At 36.8% G+C, this 23,307-nt stretch overlaps 1 protein-coding gene across 4 annotated transcripts in view; it reads right to left on the bottom strand.

Annotated features, from left to right (window-relative positions):
- Positions 1 to 23,307, bottom strand: part of LRBA (LPS responsive beige-like anchor protein) — a 411,738-nt gene that overhangs the window by 270,238 nt on the left and 118,193 nt on the right. For all 4 annotated transcript variants that reach the window (XM_037396311.1, XM_037396332.1, XM_037396323.1 and 1 more), the window contains one exon: positions 10,529 to 10,593. In XM_037396311.1, coding sequence (XP_037252208.1) covers positions 10,529 to 10,593 — 65 coding nt within the window. The remainder of the gene's footprint in view (positions 1 to 10,528; positions 10,594 to 23,307) is intronic.

The following is a 23,307-nucleotide window of genomic DNA, read 5'->3' as shown; positions in this document are numbered from 1 at the left end:
CTAGGAACACTGCAGCACAAGAGCTAAATGAAGCCATATGATCACAAACCAGTTAAGTCAGTGGATTACTGTCTCCCCATGGATGAAGCCTTGAAAAAAGAAATATGCAAAATTCATTGTTTGAAGCACGACTTCACCTTCTGTTTGAGGAGGCCTGTACAGAAGACACTGTTTTAGAACCACATTATAATTTTTTCTATTTTTTTTTTCCCCAATTTTGGTCACTTTTAGAATGGAAGTAGCTGTTGATCAATAAACATACAATTTGGCTGATTTATTTGCATGCATTAGTGGCAAACTTTTACTTTCAAAAACTTGCAGAACCAATACTGCTGCAATAATGTAACTTCAATTTCATAACTTTTCATGGTGTCCTGATTTAACCCCAGCCAGCAACAAAGTACCACACAGCTGCTCGTTCATTTGCCTGCCCCCACAGAGGGGTGGGAAGGAGATTAGGGAAAGGTAAAACTCACCAGCTGAGATAAATAATTAAAATATATTTAATTTAAAAATTATTTTAATAATATTGTAATGTGGAGGAAAGGGGAAAAAACCCCAGTGATTGCTATCACCCACTGACCAATGCCCAGCCAGCCCCCAAAGAAGAGAATCCAAGGCCCCAGCCAGCTCCCCGCAGTTTATACACTCAGCATGATGTCCCATGGCCTGGAATACCCCTTTGGCCAGTTGGGGCCAGCTGTCCTGGCTGTGCTCCCTCCCAATTTCTTGTGCCCCTCCAGCCTTTTGCTGGCAGGGCCTGAGAAACTGAAAAGTCCTTGACTTAGTATAAACACTACCTAGCAACAACTAAAACATCAGTGTGTTATCAACATCCTTCTCATACTAAATCCAAAACACAGCACTGCACCAGCTACTAAGGAAAAGATTAACTCTATCCCAGATGAAACCAGGAACACATGGCTCAAAAAAATTGGGAAAATAAACTAGTTCAGAAGACATTCCTCATACACTGAAAAAAGAAACACCAAACCTCTGTCTCTACTAATTTACAGTAATGTTCAGCTAAAAATAACCCCCTACTAATAAACCAGCAACAAAAATCTTCACATAACCAATTTCATACTCTGGGCAGATTCCAAGCATTTGATTACCCTCTTTCTCCAAGATCCCCAGAAGCACATTCAAATCTGTCACATAAGCATTTAAACAAACATATTTTTTTATTAAACTAAGAACTTTCTAAAAAAAAAATGCAGGGTTCATAAACAGTCATGTATTACGATATTATATATTACAATTTACATTTCACACTGTTGGACAGTATCCAACTGTTTTCATTGAGTTTGTGAATACCGATACCTTCTGCTGACCTGGTCAGACTTTGAAAAACACTGGTTATCCTCTAAAAGGTCCATTTCTAATCTAACATTAGTGATCCTCTAAAAAAGTCCCACTTCTTTTATCTGTTCAAGAATACAACCTATATAATAATTGATTTTAATGGTTTACAACATGGATTTTCTTCTTTATCTCTTAAATGTAACTAGTAAGCAGCCTGACACATAACTGACTATACACTGGCACTCACTACGCATTTGCAGAGATGATGGACTTGTTCCAAACAAAGCAAAGAACCACATTCCCTCACACAGGAGCAACATTCTCAAAACAGACTAGAAGCGTACCTAATAAAAACAAATAGCTTTTGAGTATCAGAAAGAGCTTGGTTTCCTATGGATCAGTTGTCACTTTTGTCAGCCCTGCGTCTCCTTACTAATCCCACACGCCTTCCTCATTTTCTGTATGATAATCCATACAGGAGTAGGCCACCTAGATAAAACTTATGCATCACTCTGCAAATAAACCCTAGTCAATTTTGTCATTTTGGCAACCAAAAATTCTGATGGTTAATAACTAAGGAATTGCCCAAGCTTAGCATAAGCACCTACTGGTAACTTTAAGCTGTTGTCAGAAAAAGGTAAAAGCTTCCTGTTCTTAGGTATCAATTGTTATACAATCCCTTTCTTGCAAATTGCCAAATTCAGTAACAAAAGGTCTTCAGGAGATGAGAATAAAAAATATTTACTAACACAAATCAAGCCTGTATGAAATAATTTACTAGTTTATACCATGACAGCTGTGTTCATTATTTACATTCAAGAACTTAAAATTTTAACGTTTCTTTGCAGTCACCTTTTCCAAACACTGCATATGCTTAGACTGACTTTCTTCTAATTATATCATTATTTAGGTCAGTTTGGATCTTCTTTATGAGAACAGTATCCACATATATAGCATGCCACTCAGATTCCTGTTTTGAATCTCCTTCTTGAAGTGTGCAACTTAGCAAACTAAATATATATCTATACATAAATATAATGATGGCGTGATATAATAGAGGAGCCTATAGCCATAATTAGAAATCAAAGGCAAATACAAGCTCTCAGCATCTCTGTAAATGAACACACCTCTGCTTACATGTCTAAAACAAAGTTTTAATCATCTGCTTCTAAACACTAATTTTGGAAACCTTGGCAGCTGCTACTTTTCCATTTGAGGCAAACATTGAACAGAAATTTGTTAAGTGTGGCTCACTGCTTGCAATAGAAACAACTGTTTCCAGCTGAGTAGACCACTGCTGAGGCAAGGACAACAATCTGACTCTTGCAAAAGTATTAGTTCAACTCCAAACTACATACAACATACTTTGTACATATGAGAGTGATTACAACCTTTACAAACTAGATCGAATAACTGAGAGACAAATGCTTTCTTCTAAAGAAAAATAAAAAAAAATGTTTAGAAAAATCTGATTTTCCTTACTAAGACAGTAAGTACACTTAGTGGATTTAAATGATCTGGTACCTGCTCTGGTCTCCTACACAGAAATGATCATGCATGTTTTCACCAAAATAATTTCATTTCCTGTATCAAGGCTGTAGATTCTGTTTGAGCTACAGCGCATCTTTCAGAAAGATGCCCCAACATTTTTGGGGTTTTAAGATTTGAAGATATTTTATACCACATTCCCCTATAAAGAAGTTCTATAAGGTACTTATTGCCAGTTTTAAAAAAAAACAACCACCAAACAAAACAAAATACACAGAAAAAAACCTCTGCAATATTTGTCTGCTTTTATCCAGATTTTTATTCCAGCAACTAGATCACATTAGTTCTTTTTGTTAAATGACAAGTCTATCCAAAACATCTCTTTATAAATACTTTTTCACAGCAAATGGCCAGTTTTTCATTTCTTTGACTAAATAAACAGATTAATTAAATTTCTTGTCTTTTTTCAAACCATGCACATCCAAGCTGAAAGAAAAACTGAAGTCTCATTTCCTACTTGCCTATGCTTCATAATCTCCGTATGCAGACCCACAATGGGACCATCTTAGCCTTACACTACTCTCACATATCTGATTTCTTTCAGTGTTATTAAACACCAAAATGCTGTTGAATGTGGCAATTTACACTCCTCCTTCCCTGACAGATACCCTTCTGGTTTGGCTTTATTTATGACAAGGTATTGAATTAAGACTTTCTCTGATCTTTAACATGAGAAGACTGTGGATGCAGTGTGGATGGACATGTTCCATACAAGTTAGATGTAACACCTATGGGGGTAAAGACTGGATACCAGGCCTGCTCTTCCGTTTTCAGTACGCATCAGATTCAAGGTCTCAAACTTCTCTTCCTTTATCTAACCACTCTGTTTCTGGACTGAAATATTTTAAATGCAATTAACTTTGAAAAGACAAACAGCCTAGTGAAAACAAGCAAGAAGACAGATCCCATGCTGGAAGTCAAATACATACTTGTGCACTTGTCAGGAATGAAGTGCTAAACCACTGAAAGAAGGAGTTCATGTCAAATACATGAGATATTCTGATTTTTATTGTTGTGCTGGAAGAGAAAACTATAAGACACAAAGCAAGAAATCTTACTCTGATTTCTGGTTTCTGAATGGTTAGATGATTAAGTAAAAAGACAAGTTTCTCCCTACAACAAGAAAAAGGAGAAGGCAGAAGAGGGAAAAACAGAACAGAAAAATCTGCACAAGCAAAGAAAATGAGAGATGGATAAATTCTGAGTTAGTATTACTGATGTCCAACAATTATCAATTTCAGTCAAAATATGGAAGAGTTTACAGGTGACATTTACAACAGCTGTTTAGGCATAAATCTCCCAGAATACTACAGGGAGAGATTATGTATGTTCCAGACACTACCACAACAGAGAACTCCAAGATAGCCAAGAAAGGTAAGCTTTCCTACTTGCACTCCTCAAACCCAGCATATGAGATTCTCTTACTTCAAAAGGCAGTATGTTCTACATGGATACACACTGTCTTTTATGGGATCTGACTGCTCCATGTGCTATGTGTTGGAATTACTACTGCAAGGAAATTTTACAATTGCTTCATGGAACACAGATACGCTATTCAATCATCAAAAAATACAGACAAGTCCATAAGGTCCTTGAGACTGAAGTCTGAATGCATTTACCCCCTTAAAATAGGGTAGAAAAAAAAAAACAAATAAAAAAAACCAAAAAAGCCAAAAAAAAAACCCACACCACACAAAATTGCACAGACTCACCAAAATGCTGACTTGGACATGCGATAGCATAAAACTTAACAGCACTCCTAAAGGACAGCTAGGAAGGGGCACATCAATGCAATCTTTTCTATCTAGCATAGCCATTTAGGACACACACATCAGAGCCTAGTGAAAACTGATATGAGGTTGTGTTCACATTCTGAGAGAGACTGCATGGCAGTACAACAGATCATTTCTGAAAATTTTCAATCAGATAGCAATACATGTATACACATAGAGTGCAGTAGAAATATACCTTCTTGTTACTCTTGCATTTATTTTTTTAAAGCAGTTGTTACTAAAAACTTTCTACATAAAAAGAACATTTAAGAATTCCCAGGTACTCGGAAGTGTTTTATGATTTTGCTTTTTTATAGACCCAGCAAATCAATGACATATTCTCACAAGCAAAACCTAACTTTCTCACACATATATCGTCCAAAGTTACTAGCATCTCCAATAATAAAAGCTTAATTTTTAATCATTAAGACACATTTCTCCCCAAAAGGCTTCTGCTTACTCATTAAGTTACAGCAAAGATCATATGTTTCCACTTACACAAAAGATGTAATTTAAATCCATGCACAAACGATCAAACAAAACTCAGTGAAATAATAAACTGTTTTAAAAATGGTTGTGCATGTCACACTATACCTTAGCGCACACACATGCAGAAAGAAAATCATGTAGTGTCAAGAACCCCATCTCAAAGTCACTTGTCAGTCTCTGAAACACATCCAGGCTACAACTTCTAATTTTCAGCACATATAAAATGTTGTTTAAAGTCTAGCCTAATGATCTTCTATAGTTCAAATTCACACATTAAAAAAGCTGCTTCTGCTATGAAACCAAAAGAACAGAAAAACTCAGAAAACAAATCACCAAAACCCTCTTTTATAAAACCTTTAACTTAAACAGAATGGGTTGCTAAAAATAAAAAAGCAAGGAAATGTGGAAAACACTTTCCTTTCCTCTTACAAATCCAAGCCGAGGTGCAGGTTCTGTGTTATCAGAATCTTAGGGCAAAGAGGCTGCAATAAGGGGAGCAGACCGATATCGATGCTACTTTGGATGTGACTATATTTATCATTTTTTTCCTGAGCCTTTTTTGGTCAATTATGCACAAAGCATAAGTGTGTCAGTTATCATCCATTTTTTTATTAATAGCTGTATTTTTCTAACTATTTTCCATCACAGTAGTTGCTCCTATGGCAACACATTCTCTAACATTCATTCCTTGAGAATGACCGACCGCACTATTGCAAGTGAAAGACAATTGAATGGAGCAGCCTACATCTGTCCCCTATTTTCCATTAGGAAAGTGTGGAAGTAATTGGCCAACTAGTTTGCCAACTATTTCAATATTAAAAAATATTTGCATCTATGACCAGTCAAAAGTAATACATACAATTTAAGAAAAGGAAAAGCAGGTGACATATGTCGAAATTTTTTTAGTACAGCTCTGTCTACAAAAAAAAAGACATACGATTACAGCATTTCAGACTTTATACTACTGGTTGTTATGTATTGGGAAAATAATATCCATTATATACAGTTATTTCTGGAGAGGTTTGGGGCTTTTTTGGTTGGTTGGTGGAAATTTTACTTGCTAAGGATATTAGATTTGCATGATATCTCCCTCTTTCTCCCATTTTTTTTTAATTCACTAAATTCCAACAAACTTTTTTTAATAAAAGGCTAAAGTTCCTCAAAATCATTACATTTTATATCCAACAGAGGACAAAACCCCTTGTAAGCTTCCTGAAAAAAAAAAATACTTAAAATCCAATGTAGGAAAATCCTCTGACATGGCAGAATAATTTTGATTAGATTTCATTCCTCATTAGGCAACAGAGAAGGTAGCAATAAGAAAAAGTTACAGAAAACCAAACTTCATTAGTTCTGCTTCTCCTGGATACACTTGTGAATCCTTCAGTTTTGGTTTGTTTGTTTTGGTAAAGGATTTGAAAGGGAAAAGGCAAAGGAGACTAAATTATATATGCATTCTGCTAGTTTAATGAGGTTATCTTTCGACCAAACATTTTGTGACTTTTTTAAAGCAACTGCTGTCTGAATATTCATTTAGAGATTTATAAAAATATATGTATAGAACACAGCACTTAATTCTTTGGATGACCAATAAAACTATGCTTGAGAAAATTAAAATTAAGTATCTTCAAGAGTCTCTTCAACTGAAAATCAGAAAGAATAATTGCTGCAGCATGCTTAGGAGACTGATCCCTCAACCCCTGCCAGGCCAAACCCATTATCACCCCAAAGGGGATAATAACTGTCATGCCTAGTCTCAAGCTCGAGTACGTTTGTTAGTGCACTGACTGATACAGAAAACAAGGTCTAGCATAAGAGATGTTTCACACTAAAGTGTGTTAATGAATCAAAGCGACAGGAGAGAGTTTTAACCTTCACAGAGCAAAGGAGTTGTTTGCTAACTAGTCAAGTAGAGGAAATAAGCGTCTAACAAAAGAGACATTTGTATATGCAAGGAGGTAAAACAAAGCTCTTCTTTTTTTCAGTTCAGAAATTATAGACTGACCATCTCCTGCATAAACACGAAACATAACTAGTTTCGTAGTGGAAAAAAAGGAATCTGTCTGGACACGTTGGAAGTCTCCTAAGGATAGGGCCAGCCATGGCAGTGAACCAAATAACACCTAAAGAATGGTTTCGGTGAACAAATTCCCTCATCGGTACGCTTTCGGGTTGAGGTTCCAAAACAGACTCTCCCTAAAATGAGGGCCCAAAGCTGAAAGGCAAGCACAAAGACTGAAATCTAGATTGACAGAAGTTCAGCAGGCTAAGGAAAACATTTTGCAATCTATACTTTTTCTGCACAGATGGCTCAGTACATAGAGAAGCAGTGGGTACAGGCACAAGGTTTCAAAGAGCGTAAGAGTGTTCCCAGATAGTACAAAAATAGTGAACAATACTTACTCATTTTTATTAAAAACAGATTAATGTTCAATGTAGCAATGTACTGGAACTAACATTTCTTTTCATGCCCAGAAAGAGATTATTTTCTAATACCTGCTCCTTTAGCTTTTCACTTACATTCTATACTTTCCTGTTCTTCTACATAGGCTTTTTTCTGGTTGGGGTTATTTTTGTTTGTTTGTTTTACTGTGCTTGTAACCTGGCCTTCAAAAGACTTCAGTTGTGTATTTCAGTTTTAGGTAGGTTTATGGTTCTGTATTTTCACACACTAGTCCCCTGTTTGGAGATTTTTTTCTTTTTCAGTTCAAGATTCAAAATTTCACTGGGCACAAACAGGCTGGAAAGCCTGAGAGCAACTATATGTCTAACACATTAGTTATTTGTGAACATGAAGAAATTCAGACCAACATATTCTGAATGCGGCACACACACTGTAGATATTATGAGTCCCAGAGGCAAACTTTCTGCACGTATTTCTGTCCAGGGAATCCTAGCCAAAACATGGCAAGCCTAAACATAAAACTTTCAACTGCTGTGAGAGAGAGAAGTACATTCATACCTTTCACATAAAAGCAAAAAATACATTTCAAAGCAAATATGAGAAGAGATTTAGATCTCTTCTTCTAGACCTCTTCAGAAAAATAATTTCATTTGTCTTATTTGCCTGATAAGCAAAAGCAGTAGAACACACTTCAGACTCTCTAGTTTCTCTAGTATCTAAAGATACTCTAGTCTCGTTAGTTCAAGAAAACAGTAATAAACATTGGTAATAAAACCCTGGTTTAGAAAGGTTATAGGATGACCAAGACTTTCTTCACCAAGGCCACAAACAATAGCAATTCTGTGATTCCACAAATTCTTGGCAGTTCTTCCAGTCCTTAATTTTATTTATTCTAACACTCCACATGTCATGGTACCCCACTGACATCCTTCCTTACTTGCTGAAATCAGTTCCGTCCTCTGTACAACCACCTTGTCTTCTTTTCTTGAGTGCTTACAGAAACAGTTTAAAAATCCAACTTTTATTATACAATTATGCAGTTAAAGTCTAAATTAGTATATCATTCGGCTATTTGATTTTTAAATTTTAATTAAAATATTTCATCTTTTGGAGTTTTGAAGATTATAACAGTATAACATAAAACACACAAAACAATAACAAATACAATAAAATGTAAGGCCTAAAATGTTTTAGTCTGTTAGTATATGTGCAAGAAAGGAATGTGCACCATGTATAAAGAGAAGAAAAGAGCAGTTCTGAAACGTAGGTCATGTCATATGAGGGATAATAGTTTCATTTTAGAGAATGCTGAAAAGCCACAAAGCATGATAAAGACCAATTCAGCAATAACTTTAAAGGCTCCTATAAAGAGCAATGGAGAAAAATTGAGACAAATAAAAGGAGCTATGTTTAAGAAATTAATCCCCTCTCCTCTTCCCCATAATGAAAGCTGTGTTCCCGCATTTTAAAAGAACAACTCTGCTACAAGTCAGAAATGAAATGAAGTAACAAGTACTTAGATATTTTCTGCTAACCAAAACCACACTTTTCAGTCTTCAAGGGATCATTTGTCCCTGAGACAACCACTCTGCTAAGGCTAGACTATAAGTTATTGATGTTGTTTATGGAGGTGGGAGAGTGATTCCATCTGTCTGTGATGGGCACTGCAGGTTTTTAAAAGAAAATAGTCAATTCCAAACAGTTTACTGATAGAATGCTCTCTGAAAGCTTGACCTGGACAAGCTGAATAAACTACTAGGCAACTGCTACTTACAACTTCGTCTCATCAACTGATTTGTTCATGATAATCATCTTACACAGATGAACCTTACATCATGGGTTACATGTGTGTGGGATCCCTATGTTATCTATGCTAATAAAACATTAATCAAGGGCCAAATTTATAGCAGGCACTTTGTAAGTAAGGTCAAGACAGGTCAGCCTCACATAATAGGAAACAACTACAGGCTAGATCTTAACACTGTAACTGAACACCCTTGTTACTTTACCTTGGCCCTTGGGATCAAGACTAGTAGCAAAACGTTTTTTCTGCCTCAGAATGGTGTTTCTCTCACTATAAACTGAAATGCAACCATTAAAATGGTCATTATTTTTATGTATCTTGAGAACATCCACACATTTTAAAAGAAATGTCTCAATCGTTTCCCTTATTCTTACGATAATAAAAATATATTTATATAGCATTTTAATTTATGTGATTTTTTTTTAATTCAGTAGCTGTCCTAATCCTGTAAAATTTATTTTCTATTGGGATTCTTACTAGCTCGAGTTACTAACAGAATTTAGATTTAGATAAATGGTATTTCTTATAATACTCCTTAGCTAACTCGTTAAGATATCTTAAAAAAAAACCCAAACCTTTAGGAAAAAGTACATATTGCTCTTAGTCTGCCTCAACAATCAATTCCTAATGAAGAAAATATTGATGGTTCTGAATAGTCAGTAGAAGTCAAAGAGCATGGCCCCATCACCTGCTCTGTCATTTTCTATAAGTTCCAGTAATATACATATATAGTTACAGATAGAATATTAAACTAATTGGTAATATTAAGTAGTAGTTGTTGTTAAAGGGACTCCCTTCCTTTATTTTGTGATGTAGATAGGAAATATATGAGCAAAATGGAATCTAATTTTTGAGACAGAGGCTTATCTTACAGTTCCTAGCTATAATGTCTTCCAAATATCAATTCCCTTCCTCAATAGATTAGTTGAATACAAATTATAGCTTCAACCTTAACCAGTGCACAAGGACAGGAAAAAAGAAAATCCATGACACACCAGTAAGTGAAATATTTAATGAAACTAAACGGTATTCAGATTCTGCAAAATTCAGCATTAGAACTGAAGTATTAAAGACTGTGAAATCATGCTTGCAAAACTCCAAGGAAATGACACAAAAAGGCAGAAGGAAAAATTCTTTGAAAAAATTTTCAAGCCACACAACTTCTTAAAGGCTAAGGCAGAGATGATATCAAATATTACGACTTACCTTCCTTCATTGACAAGCTCAATAAAGGCAAGGCCAGCATTCTTTTGTATAGAGTTCTGCCACTCCTAGGGAAAACAAAAGAATACTAGTTGTACAAAAACAGAACTAAGAAAAACCATTTTCAGCTACAAAGTCATGCATTTTCTTTTCAATTTTAACAATGTACACCACCATTAGCAAACATATACGGCTTTAGTGGTGTGCTAATCAGGAAGGAAACATTGACAGCATGAAGAAACAGAACAGTATAATTTACTCTGTCATCTTCTGTGGGAGAAGGAACTACAAAAACATTCCACAAATTATTGCATATTTTTCGTTTGCTATGTTATGTAATAATTCTGAACTTACTCTGGTTTCACTGATGCTCTTCATCTTATTGAACCTTGATCATGCTAGAAAAACTGTTTCACATTAATGGAAGGCTTATTCTTTAGATACAGATTTCTCTTATAGCTTGAAGTCTACTTAACATATATGCCGATAATCTCACCTCAGCATCACATAGCCATCTCTACTTAAAAAAAAAAAAATCTGCTAATGATCCAAATATTGCATCATTAACACCCAGTACGTTTCCAAAAAATGTTAACACATTTTTAACACACTGAAATGACAGCAACAGCAGACACATGCACTGCACATCTCTCATATCCAACTGAACTCTGAATTACAGCAGAATTCTACACCTCTAATGTAGGTAGGCAGGTTTTCCCTGGCCCCCAGAAGAGAAACAGTGGAAAGCAACCAACCTAGATGACCTATCCCTGGGGCTTGCTTCCCCCATTTGAAAGCTGAAGAGAAGAGAAAACTGGTTAACAAAAACACAAAGAAGATTTTTTTTTAAGCCTCCTAGGCTCAATAAGAACAAGTTGACAGCCAAAAATTAGGGTAGTAAATGCGTGAACCTTATACTTTGGGGAAAATGTAGAGGCATTTGGATAGAACAGGCCAAATGCAACTTTTAGTTTAACATCTACTGCTCTTCTAAACTAATACAAGAGACAGACTCTGCAGCAGACAGATACTTAAGTTTCATATGCTTTCCCACGTCAGCTTCGGTCTTTGCTGTATGAAATAATAATCCTAGTATCATTCATAGCAGTACTTCTACCACTGTGGTTCTTTTCAAAAAATCTCATGAGCTCCAAAACACGCTAAAATTGCAAAACCACAAATATCTCAAACAAATTTCAGATACCTCAATGTAGGCATTTTTAATACCCAGTTTCAACAAGGTACAGTTTTTTGCTGCTCAGCGCTGCAGAACTACCTCTCAGTCAGTGACATGAAGGTTTGATCAGATATACGCAAAAGCCACTAGAATACTGTTCCTTTACAATTTAAATCCTGCCTCACCCCGCCCCCTCAAAAAGAAGAAAAGATTTCCAGATTTCAGATGCAGGGGAGAGATAACTGATCTCTCAAGGCTTGACATGTTCCAGGCCCAACATATTGTTTTATCATTTTTAAGTTGCAACAATGTATTACAATTTTCAAGTAGTCATTATTAAAAGTAGAATAATTGGAATTTGTCATGTATTATTAATCGTGAATTATAAATGTATTTCATGAGGTTTTATATAACTAGTTTACATGCATTAATAAGCAAGCAATATTCTAAGTGTCAGCTCAGTTCCATTTACATGTTATCATATATAGGGGGGTTTGGGTTTTGTGGGTTTCTTTATGGCTACATCAAGTAGCATCATTGGTTCTTATTGCTACATATATCTTACTAACATTTCTCCCACCATCCTTCCCCCAGTTCTCCTCTATTGCCTTCTTATGGCCACCATTACATGGCTTAAAGTTAGTCTGCAAGCTGTCTGAAATAGCTTTAAAAAGCATTTCTTATGAAAATAAAAAAAGCCTTTAACTGCTAATATTCTAAATAAAATAGCACATGCAACTAATCTTCATAAGTTTTTTTAAATGTAATACCAAGCTTTAAATATTTAGCTTCACATGATAACTGAAACTATTCTGTTAGCTTAAATGTGTGAAAACTCAAGAAATGCAAAATAATTTTTTCCATTTATGATACTGTCCATCTGTTGCTCTGCTCTTTAAGAGAGTTCACTACAATACTTGACAATTTAATTGGTGAAGATGGAGGTTGCCAAAAGTGAAAAGAAAGTGCATTTATCCTGATACTTTTCAGCATTTTTCTCTACATCAGACATCATCAAAGAAGGCGTTAGTCTAAACAATTTCATAAATCACAGCTGAACACACCCTAAAGCTAATTTTAATAGTTGAAAGAAAAGACTAATGGTCATCATCTTTCATGATCCATTCAATATTTCCCCACAGTATACATTCTCTCTCAAACAATTACACTCAGTATGCATATTGCATTATTATATCAACATCTTAAGTTATCCATCTCCCAAAGGTATTAGGGAAAAAAACACGTTAAAAGCCTCAAACTCAACCACTAATGCAACTAAATAACTAGAAAACACATTTCAGCACTTTCCTAAGGAAGGACTGTAAGGGAAGATCAACAAAGTCAATAATTTCATACCTGTTCTAAGTTGTACTTAATTGACCATCATTTCCTACGCTATAAATGTTTAGTAACTGAGAGGCATTATCTACTTGTAATGCTTTTGGTCACTGTACACTCAATAGTGAAGCAAGAAAAAAAAAAAAACCTGGAAGCACTAAACACTATCACAAACAGCTCCAATGAAAAACAACCACTACAAGGAGATAAATAAGAAATCACATTTTATTCAAATATTGTATCTGATGTGGAAATTTCCTAGGTTGTTACTGTTGCACCTACCTCCTTAATGGAATCTGTAAACACTTCCGTAAGTACTCTAGATAAAATGCAGGTACTATATCCCTTCCTGAAATGGTGCTTCAAACCTCATCTGAATTGTAATTCTGTATGGAATAACGTATTGCATTTCCTGTAGCTACAGCACAACTCTGCCATAAGCAAAATTATATCCCAGTCCTCTACAGCACCAATTTTAGATCATCAACAAGTATCATTAACACATTCTAACAGAGTGCACAAGGATCATTAAAAGAGAACACTGAACACTACCAGTCTTCCTACTTTGTCTAGGAAATACAATCTGGCCAAAAACTACAACATACATTAGACCATAAGTTTAGCCTAGTAAAACAATCTTTAGTAATTCTATGTCCTATTTTATTTCATTTCAGTTACATACACACGTGTAGTTCTCTCAGTCCTCAAATGCATTGAAAAGTTTTCATACTACTTGGTCCTCCTATTTCCTTTCTTAAAGGTAAGGTATTTCTCTAATCATATGGCATCATCAGAAAAATGGAGAGGTTCTTTAAGAATTCTGCAATGAACTTGATTTTTCCCATGTCAACTTTCTTACCAGTCATTTTCTTCCATTTGTTGTTGGCTCCCTACTCATTCTGAATATCCTCATTCAGATCTAATACTTAAGGAGCTTCTTATTTACCCAAACAGGCCTGCCCAAAAGCCTTTTCTATAAGTAGAAGCTAGTAGGAGCCAACTTCAAGAAATGCAGGTGGTTCTTTACACAGTGGGTCACAGATCAGTGGAATCAAAAGATGCTGTGGTGACTAAAATGTCAATAGGATTAAGAGGAGACTGCACAAGTACACAGAAGGAAAATACGTTGATATTAACTAAATACACAGAAATTACATCCAATTCAGAATATACCCCAAGCTGAAAATAGATGGAGAGCAGAAGAGTATTATATACACTTGTACTATTTTATTCTTGAGCATCTCTCTGGCCTACAGTTGGAGATATGACAACATGCACAGTGGAGCCTTTATCTAACCCAAATTCCTAAACTCTAATCACTCAAACAAATGCCAGGAAAATTGTCTGTAATTCGAAGTGCTTGCCTGTAGGCAACAAATGGACATATCCCTCCTCACCTGTACACTTCCAGGAAAGCAACATAACCATATTTCAAACAATCACCCCAAAATACATAAAATACATATTCTTCAAGCTATATAAAAACATTTGCAAGACCAATCCATCAACTGTCTGATGGACTAACAATTAAACATGGATCTTTACCATATTTTAAACATTTCCAATAGATTAAAACTGCTGGTTTCAACTGTAGCAAACTGTACTGCTACTTTCATTCACATATACATACACATGTATACTCCTTAATAATGCATTTTTCTCAGGAACTTAAAAAATATCCTTCTAACAGGGCTAACATATTTCACAATTAAGAATTATATCTAATGGTTGAAATACACACTTATAAGCAAGCAAAAAAAGAGCAAATTCTTTGCTAATCCATCCTTCCCATAAAGCTGATGGAGTTTAATAATTCATTTTGGTTATGAAACAAAGGAGAAGGATGACTTTGGTACGGACAACTATGAATGAAGCACTAAGGAGCAGGGTGGGAAAATGTGTTAACATATGACTAAGAGACATATTATATCCTAGAGTAAAGGTCAAATCTGTATGAAAAACTTGTTCATAGAGAGATATACTAATCTTTAAGTGCCTAAAGTAAACTATCAAGAACTTTTCAGCAGTGTTTGCACTTGGTGTCAGCACTCTCTCAGCACCACATCCACTAAAGGCTTGAATGAACTCAGCAATAAAGAACATATAGTGAAAAGTAGATTATATCTCAGCTGGGGTCTTCATAATTAAAAAAAAGTTAGACTGTATGTTAAGCAGAATATCTGCAAACATAAATTACTTTTAAGGAATTAATGCATACTTAAATTATTTTAATCTACAAAGCTCCATTGAAAAGAATTAAAACCAACATGACATTATGGGAATTCATGTCTAGAAACCCTATGTAGCAATTTAATATCAAAATCAGCACACAATAAGTGTACAAAACAGAAATTTTGCAAGGATGTAGCACATTTTAAGAGTAACATGAAAACACATTTGGAGACAATGTTATTCGGTATATAGAGTGAGTCATACCTGGACACTCAAATAACATTTAACACATAAATCAATAATGGAAGAACTATCAGAAATTGATTGAGAAAAAAATAATTTCGGTAATTATATTTATGGTCCTTTCTCTACAGAAGAACAGCATTGTTGCTGAATCTTGACACAAACAGCAAGCCTGCAAAAATAGTTACTACTATCCTGAAAATTCAGAACATCTTGTCAAGGGAAAAACATATCAAACAGGCTTGGATTTATTGAAATTTAAACAATGGATACTATTCCACACTGAACAATGGCTTGTCTGTGAAAGCTTTAATATGGCATCCATGTAACAAGTCAAGCTATTTCGCTAATCAATACAGAGGTTTTGATTTCAATAAGGGTGATAAAAGTTACTCTAACCCTGGCCAGCTACAAGCTCTCAACAGATGATCATCATTAGGCCTGTATCGGGGTTCCACACACTCAGGCTGTACAAATGTGTCCTATTAGTACATGGTCTGTCTGTTTGGCAACTCCAGTCTTAAGACAAATGGCAGCTGCTGCCCTTCAAGGTCTGAAGTCAAGTCCTCAGGGAATCTAAAAGCCCAACTGGAAAAATCAAGGCCTGTTCATTAGAGACTGCTCGAGGGGAAACTTGTAAGGCTGCCATTAGAACTATATAAAAGAGCTAATTATTTTTATAAGACTTTCAAACTATCAAGCACACTCAGTTACAATAAAAAGTATTTACTGCTGGTATTCCATTAAAAAGACATTGCTTTTTGTCAAAAACTCAGCTAGTGACAGTATACAACTAAAGTCTTTGTATTAAAAATTTTAATGAGTCTTTTAGGAGAAAGTTGTGTAAAATTAACTGGATGAGCTGGCTTCTCAAGTGGAGGTATAACACCAAGCACACTGTTGAGGGAAAATATTTGAAATACACTCATATCAAACTAACAAACTAAACATGGGCTATGATTGTGCATGTGTGACTACCTACTTCTGGAAAAGACAAGAAATTCAAGAAATAAACATGTTCAGTGTTGCAAAGCTGACTGAAAAGGACACATAACACTCTTGTTTCAAACCTATGCTGTTAACGAACAACTGCAAGTGCTGCAGTACACTAGTGTATTGATAAATCAGTCAAAAAGGCACATGCCCCACTTGGTATCAAATACCAAGACTGAGCAGTAAAAAAAAAAAAAAAGAAAGAAAGAAAACCAAGCATGTTTCAGTACTTTTCCTCTGATAAAACACAAAGATTATAATAACAATAGCTGCTTTCATAAAATATACCCTGGGGAAGAGCTGCAACACTATTTTTTTATTCACAACTACAAAATTGTTTACTATTTTAACTATGAAACAGAATCAAAGTGTCTTATACTGAAATATTTTTCCAGCTGCACAGCATGACAATGCTGTATTGAATTCTAATGTTATAACTGCTATAAGTAGGTCACTGCTATAGAGTATTTATTACAAATCTTTTAAAAGTGCTATATGAAATTCATTAGTGTTCCTTGATCAATTCTTGGATCAACATGCACATTAGCTTCCGACAGCCTAATTCAAAAAAGCAATTACAACCGCAGTCTTTATGTAAAAGGACTACAGAAAGAAGTTATGTTAGACCAGTTTAAAAGAATCAAAATGTAAAGAAAACAGATTAGGAATGATTTATATCAATGCCTAGTGCTGAAGTTAATTACAACTAACCCAATAAAATAGTGCCTTTATTATTGTACAGCAAGTAATAACCTTAGACACAGAAAACAGAACTCTTAGCTGACTTTTGCATGCTCAATTCCACAGCACACTACATTAAGAATTAAAGTAGTAGTAAATAAGCCATACAGAAACAGCAGTATTTTTAACTAAAAGCAGAAGACTCCCCTGCTGTTTAACCATTTGGGATATTCCACGTAAACAGAGCTTCCTATAAACTGATATTATGTTGTTAATGACAAATGCCTAAAACTACCTTCTAATGAGAGTTTAATTTCAAATACTTTGAAATTTTGAGTTCAAGTCACAGTGAGTTTTTGTAGATTCTGAAAATTAATGAGAGAGAGAGCTGGAGTAGTTCACATACTTAAGTACTTTGTACAGTAAAATACCAAATTAAAAACTGTCAGCTTGCCAGACAATGCCTTCTATGCTATGAGATTACTCTCCAATTGATAACTGTTGTCTTCTCTACAAACTATGCAAATCTATCCTAAAAGACTCATAAAACATTACAGCACAATCTTTAACAAAAAGCCAGAAAATCTCAACACAGGCTGCAATTGTCATAATTTGTGGTGACACCAAATACTCTTAAAACAGGATTTTAGAAATAAAACTTAAATCACTGCAGTCAGGAAGTTCATATAAAATTATGAAAACATCACTGTCTGCACACATAAAATGCTATCAGTAATAAACTTCATTTTTGTATCTAGCTTCAAAAAGGTTTGAACATGTATATGAAAAAACATTACATGCCTTTAATAGTGACCTAACTCATGACTTGATGAATAACATTTTACCCCTAGAACCAATGTCACATTAAGATGAAACAGATAAGTCTATGCTAAAGTCCAGTTCCTCTATGGACCCAGTACAGCAACTAACTGTAGAATGGGGAAAAACTGAATGACTGGATCACTGATTTCAGGTCAGTTTCTGATGGAGAAAGCAATTTGCCTTGGCAGTCTCTCTCTCTTTCTTCCACTAGTGGGCTGTTGCCATGACTCCTCATGAAATGAAATTAGGGGTCATGTTTGAGTTCATCTAGCAGCAACCCTTTTCCACCGCAGTTACCTCTTCAGGTTCTTTAACCATCAGCTATTTTCAATGCTGAGATGAAAGACAGTAGCTTCAGGAAGAACAGGAACAGAAATCTTAAACATTAATTGAGAAATCAAAAGTACCAAGCAGTTCTGTAAATATGTAGCAACAGGAAGCAAGAAACTATAAATCAAAGGAGATTAGTCAGAAAAACAGAAGGGAGGAAAAGGGACAACATAAGATGAACAAAGGGAAGAGATCCAAATAGTCAAGTTTAGTACCAGCATAATTTTTGTGGAGAAAGAAAAACAAATCAAGGAATAGCAGGAGTGTAAAGACAGCTGCCTCTTGATTTCAGTGCTCTTTTGTTTAGCTGTGATTCTAATTTGAGTTTTTGTAAAAGCACTGCAAGGTAGACTACTAATTATAAGGACAAGAATATCACAGCATACTCACTCGTGCACAGTTGCACTAGTAGTGATGGACTGATTCCACTGATAGCAACATTGACCATCAACAACACCAAAAAGCAGCAACCTTACTGTCTGAAAAGCTTTAACTAAACAAATTTAACTAATGAAGAACTCAATATACACAGTGAATACTATTTCAGAACTAAAAGCCCTTTTATGTTACCCTTTTCCCCAAATGTAGCCTAGTTTCAGGTTAAACTCTCATAATGAATGCATGCAAACAATGAACAAGATTCCTGCTATCACTGTATCTTTGACAGAAAAAAAACGAATGACACCCATCATCACAGGGCTCTATTGACATCTGTCTCTATGCCGCTACAATAAGCACAATAAATAATAATTTCCTGCTCCTTTCATTAAAAATCCTCCCCTGCACTCACCAAGCAAATTCTCAAAAAAAGAAAAATATAAGCATTTCTGGTTTAAGTACAAATATAACTAAATATATTTTTTAAAATTCAGAGGGTACTGGAAAATCCAGATGATTCTTCTGAATCAAATTTGACTCAGAATTGGGATCTAATGCCTAAAAGACATTTACCTCATTATCATTGCTGCATAATCTGAATTTCAAGTTTTTTCACTTAAACAACTTACTGTAAAATATAGAAAGATTTCTCTATCATCAACAGCTTTAATGAGACAGAGGTTTTCCCAGTTGTAGACATACATAAAAAGGCACAGATACATAAGATTAAAGGTTAAATAATAAACTGGGACTAGGCAACATCACTATGCAAAGCTTTTCCTGCCAGAATTTTGAGTAAAAAACTATGCTCCCCAAATCACCAGTTTCTTAAGCAGTTTTGCTTGCAAACAGAGATATTCTATTTGCTTTATTAGAATCATACAATTGTTTAGGTTGGAAAAAAACTTTAAGATCATCAAGTCCAGCCATTAACCCAGCACTGCCAAGTCCACCACTAAATCATGTCACTAAGAACCTCATTACGTGGTTTTTAAATATGACCAGGAATGGTGACTCAACCACCTCCCTGGGCAGCCTGTTCCAATGCTTGACAACTATTTCAGCAAGAAATTTTTCCCAACACCCAATCTAAACCTTCCCTGGCATAGGTTGAGGCCATTTCCTTTTGCCCTGTTGCTTGTTACTTGGGAGAAGAGACCGACCCCCACCTGCCTACAGCCTCCTGTCAGGCAGTCGCAGAGAGCGATAAGCCCCCCCAGGCTCCTTGTCTCCAGGCTAAACACCCCGGCTCCCTCAGCCGCCCCTCACAACACTCGTGCCCCAGCCCCTTCCCCAGCCCCGCTGCCCGTCTCTGGACACGCTCCAGCCCCTCAGTGTCCCTCCTGCAGCGAGGGGCCCAAACCTGAACACAGGATTCCAGGGGCGGCCTCACCCGTGCCCAGTGCAGGGGGACGGTCACTGCCCTGGTCCCGCTGGCCACGCTGTTGCTGACACAAGCCGGGATGCTGCTGGCCCTCCTGGCCACCTGGGCACGGTGCTGGCTCATGCCCAGCCGGCTGCCCACCAGCACCCCCAGGCCCTTTCCCCCCAGGCACTTCCCAGCCGCTCTGCCCCGGCCTGGAGCGCTGCGTGGGGCCGGTGTGACCCCAGGGCAGGACCCGGCACTCGGCCTTGTGGAACCTCATACAAGTGGCCTGGGCCCGTGGATCCAGCCTGCCCAGACCCCTCTGCAGAGCCTCCTGCCCTCCAGCAGATCAGCACCCCTGCCCAGCCGGGTGTTGGCTGCAGACTCGCTGGGGGTGCACTCGATCCCCTCGCCCAGATCACAGACCCAGATCACACGAACCAGGACTGGCCCCAGCGCTGAGCCCTGGGGAACACCACGTGTGCCCGGCCGCCAGCTGGATGTGGCTCCATTCCCCACCCCCCTTTGGGCTCGGCCAGCCAGCCAGCCTTTTACCCAGCCCGGAGCGCACACGTACAGGCCGCGAGCAGCCGGTTTCCCCAGGAGATGCTGTGGGACATGGTGTCGAAGGCTTTACTGAAGTCCAGGTAAACAACATCCACAGCCTTTCCCTCATCCACTAGGTGAGTTGTCTTGTTGTAGGAGACTAAGTTGGTGTCAGTCAGGACCTGCCTTTCATACACTCCTGCTGGCTGGGCCTGATCCCCAGGTTGCCCTGCACATGCTGCATGATGGCGCTCAGGATGACCTGCTCCGTAACCCTCCCCAGCACCAAGGTCAGGCTGACAGGCCTGTAGTTCTCCAGATACTTCTTCCTGCTCTTCCTGTAAATGGACACCACTTTTTCTAACTTCCAGTCAACTGGGATCTCTCTGGTTAGCCAGGACTGTTGATAAATGATGGCAAGTGGCTTGGTGGACAGTTTCCCAGCTGCCTCAGTACCCTTAGTGGATCCCATCCAGCCCCTTAACTTGTGTTCATTAACACAAACAAAATGTTCACATATTTATAATTAGTATAAAGTCGGCAACAAGCAAAGCTGCTCACTGAACTTTCCATAATCTCATACCCCTCCCCTCCACTAAGCCTCTTTCCATACTCTCAAATTAAACCGACTAGCTGTAAAACAGCAGGGTTTCAAATTAAAGCACACTTTATTTTCAGAGGTCTCCACACTTTGCGGCTGACTTCCTGTCAGGAAGAGTTCCATTTCAGTGCAGAGCCCCATCAGCGGGGAGCTCACAGAATTAAGTGCCAGTTGATATTACTTTGTTTTGCATTTACCACCCATGAGAATATTGTTCAAAGATCTAGTTATAAAGTCAGCATGGTATCATCCTTCTGACTAGACTGCCAAGCCACAGGGTGTGCTCTCACTGCACAAAACTCACCTTAAATGGTGGTGTTTTTTTAAGTCCTAGTGTGCTGGTGAAGCAACAGGATGCCTTTTTTCTTCAGAAAAGTCTTGCTTCTGTAGCTAAATTATGTTCCTTTAGTACTGAACATCTGCAGCATTGTACATGCATGGAAATGAAGCTGTCCTGCTCCACTATCACACCCCAAAAATTCAAATTTACAGTAGACAATGCACTCTCCTCCCTAAACATAAAAATGTATACATTAATTATACAAATTCTTAGCAACACTGTTATAAAGGCTAATATTGTTAGCTATGGTGGACATCTTTTCCATTAAGTTCAAACCAGTATCGGGAATCACTGGATTCCTGATCAAATCAAAGTAATTTTCATTTCAAAAGAAAGATTTTCTTAGCAAGAGCCTATAATATCTGAAATGCCTATAGAACTATCACTGAAAATTGTACTTTAAAGAAGAAAATGGGGGGGTGGGGGGCGCGGGAAACCTCTTTCTCCCCCCAGGACTTTACTGTAGGCAACAACTATGTTTTAGTAAGTTGACCTTAGGGAAGTTCATATCTCTGCACTCCATTGTGGCAAACTGTTTTTAATAAGAGTTTTGTGGGTTTTAACCCTATCTTTTATCCATTCCTCTGTCCAAAGTCTACAAGTCATACCGACTTCTATTGTCCCAAGAAACAATGCTGCACACCAGGTCACACTGAAACATCATGGCTTCACTATACCTATCCACTTGTCCCTGTCTACGCACCTTCTTAGTCTAATATATAACACCCATTCCAATTTATTTACATATAAATGTATTTTTTTATTTTTGTTGAAAACAAAGTTCACAATTACTTTCCAGAAAACAGTTGTGTAGTATAAAACAAAAAACACTGTTTTTTTCACACTACTGCAGTTTTCAGCTGCAGCTGTTATAGCCTGCCTTTGTTGAACGTGTCAAAAATACACTGGCTGCAAATTGCTGAGGGTATATTCCAGTGGGTCAAAAGCAGGCCTAGATAAAACAAGTTTTAGTTAGGAAGCCATATCTATTGCTTTAACTATTATTTAAATTTAATATGCAGAAACATCAACCCCATTTCATAAAAGTACACCATACCAGACACTCTTCTGGTTTTCCTCATACTAAATGTAACACAACATTGGTTTTGCTCATCTTAAAATCCCACATGATACACTTCATTTCCAAACTGGGGAGTGAGTAAACCTTTAAAATATTCTCCTAGACCAAGAATTATTAAAAGATATAAGATGACGAAGGCAAAGTACTAGCTCACACATTTTAACGACTGTGACCACTACCTGTCAGGATATAACTATGAAATGCTTATTGCATCGTTAAGTCAAGAAAAGGTCGCTTATTATTCATGCAGTATTGGCAAATCATTTCCAATACATTCCAAGCCACTTCCACACTTAAGACAAAAGCAAAGTTTAAGTTATAAACTCCATTGATTTCTACTACTAAGCAAATTGTCAATATACACCTACTTCATAGACCCATGCAAGAAACAATATTCTATCAGAATTTACTTTTTTAAAATTCAGCCCATGATGGACACAGATGTTTTAAATTCTGTATCTCTAGGCTCTACTAATAGTAAACAAAGCACACTATTGCTGAAGCCAACGAGACCTAAGAGAAAAGACAGCGTTCAAGCATATCTTAAGCATACCAAGCTAGAGCAGGATCGGAGAATTGCAAACCTTAGTGATTACTATGAAGAATAATAGAAGTCTGAAAGAAATATGTTCAAGTGGTCTCCAAGCAATTCCATGGAATTCAACAAGTTAAATATTGCAGACAATTACAGGCAATTAAACTTTCAAACAATTT

This window comes from Falco rusticolus, chromosome 1 (genome assembly GCF_015220075.1).
Source record: "Falco rusticolus isolate bFalRus1 chromosome 1, bFalRus1.pri, whole genome shotgun sequence".
Taxonomy (NCBI): domain Eukaryota; kingdom Metazoa; phylum Chordata; class Aves; order Falconiformes; family Falconidae; genus Falco; species Falco rusticolus.
The sequence above is the reverse complement of the archived record's forward strand: the minus strand, read 5'-3'. Positions and strand labels throughout refer to the sequence as shown.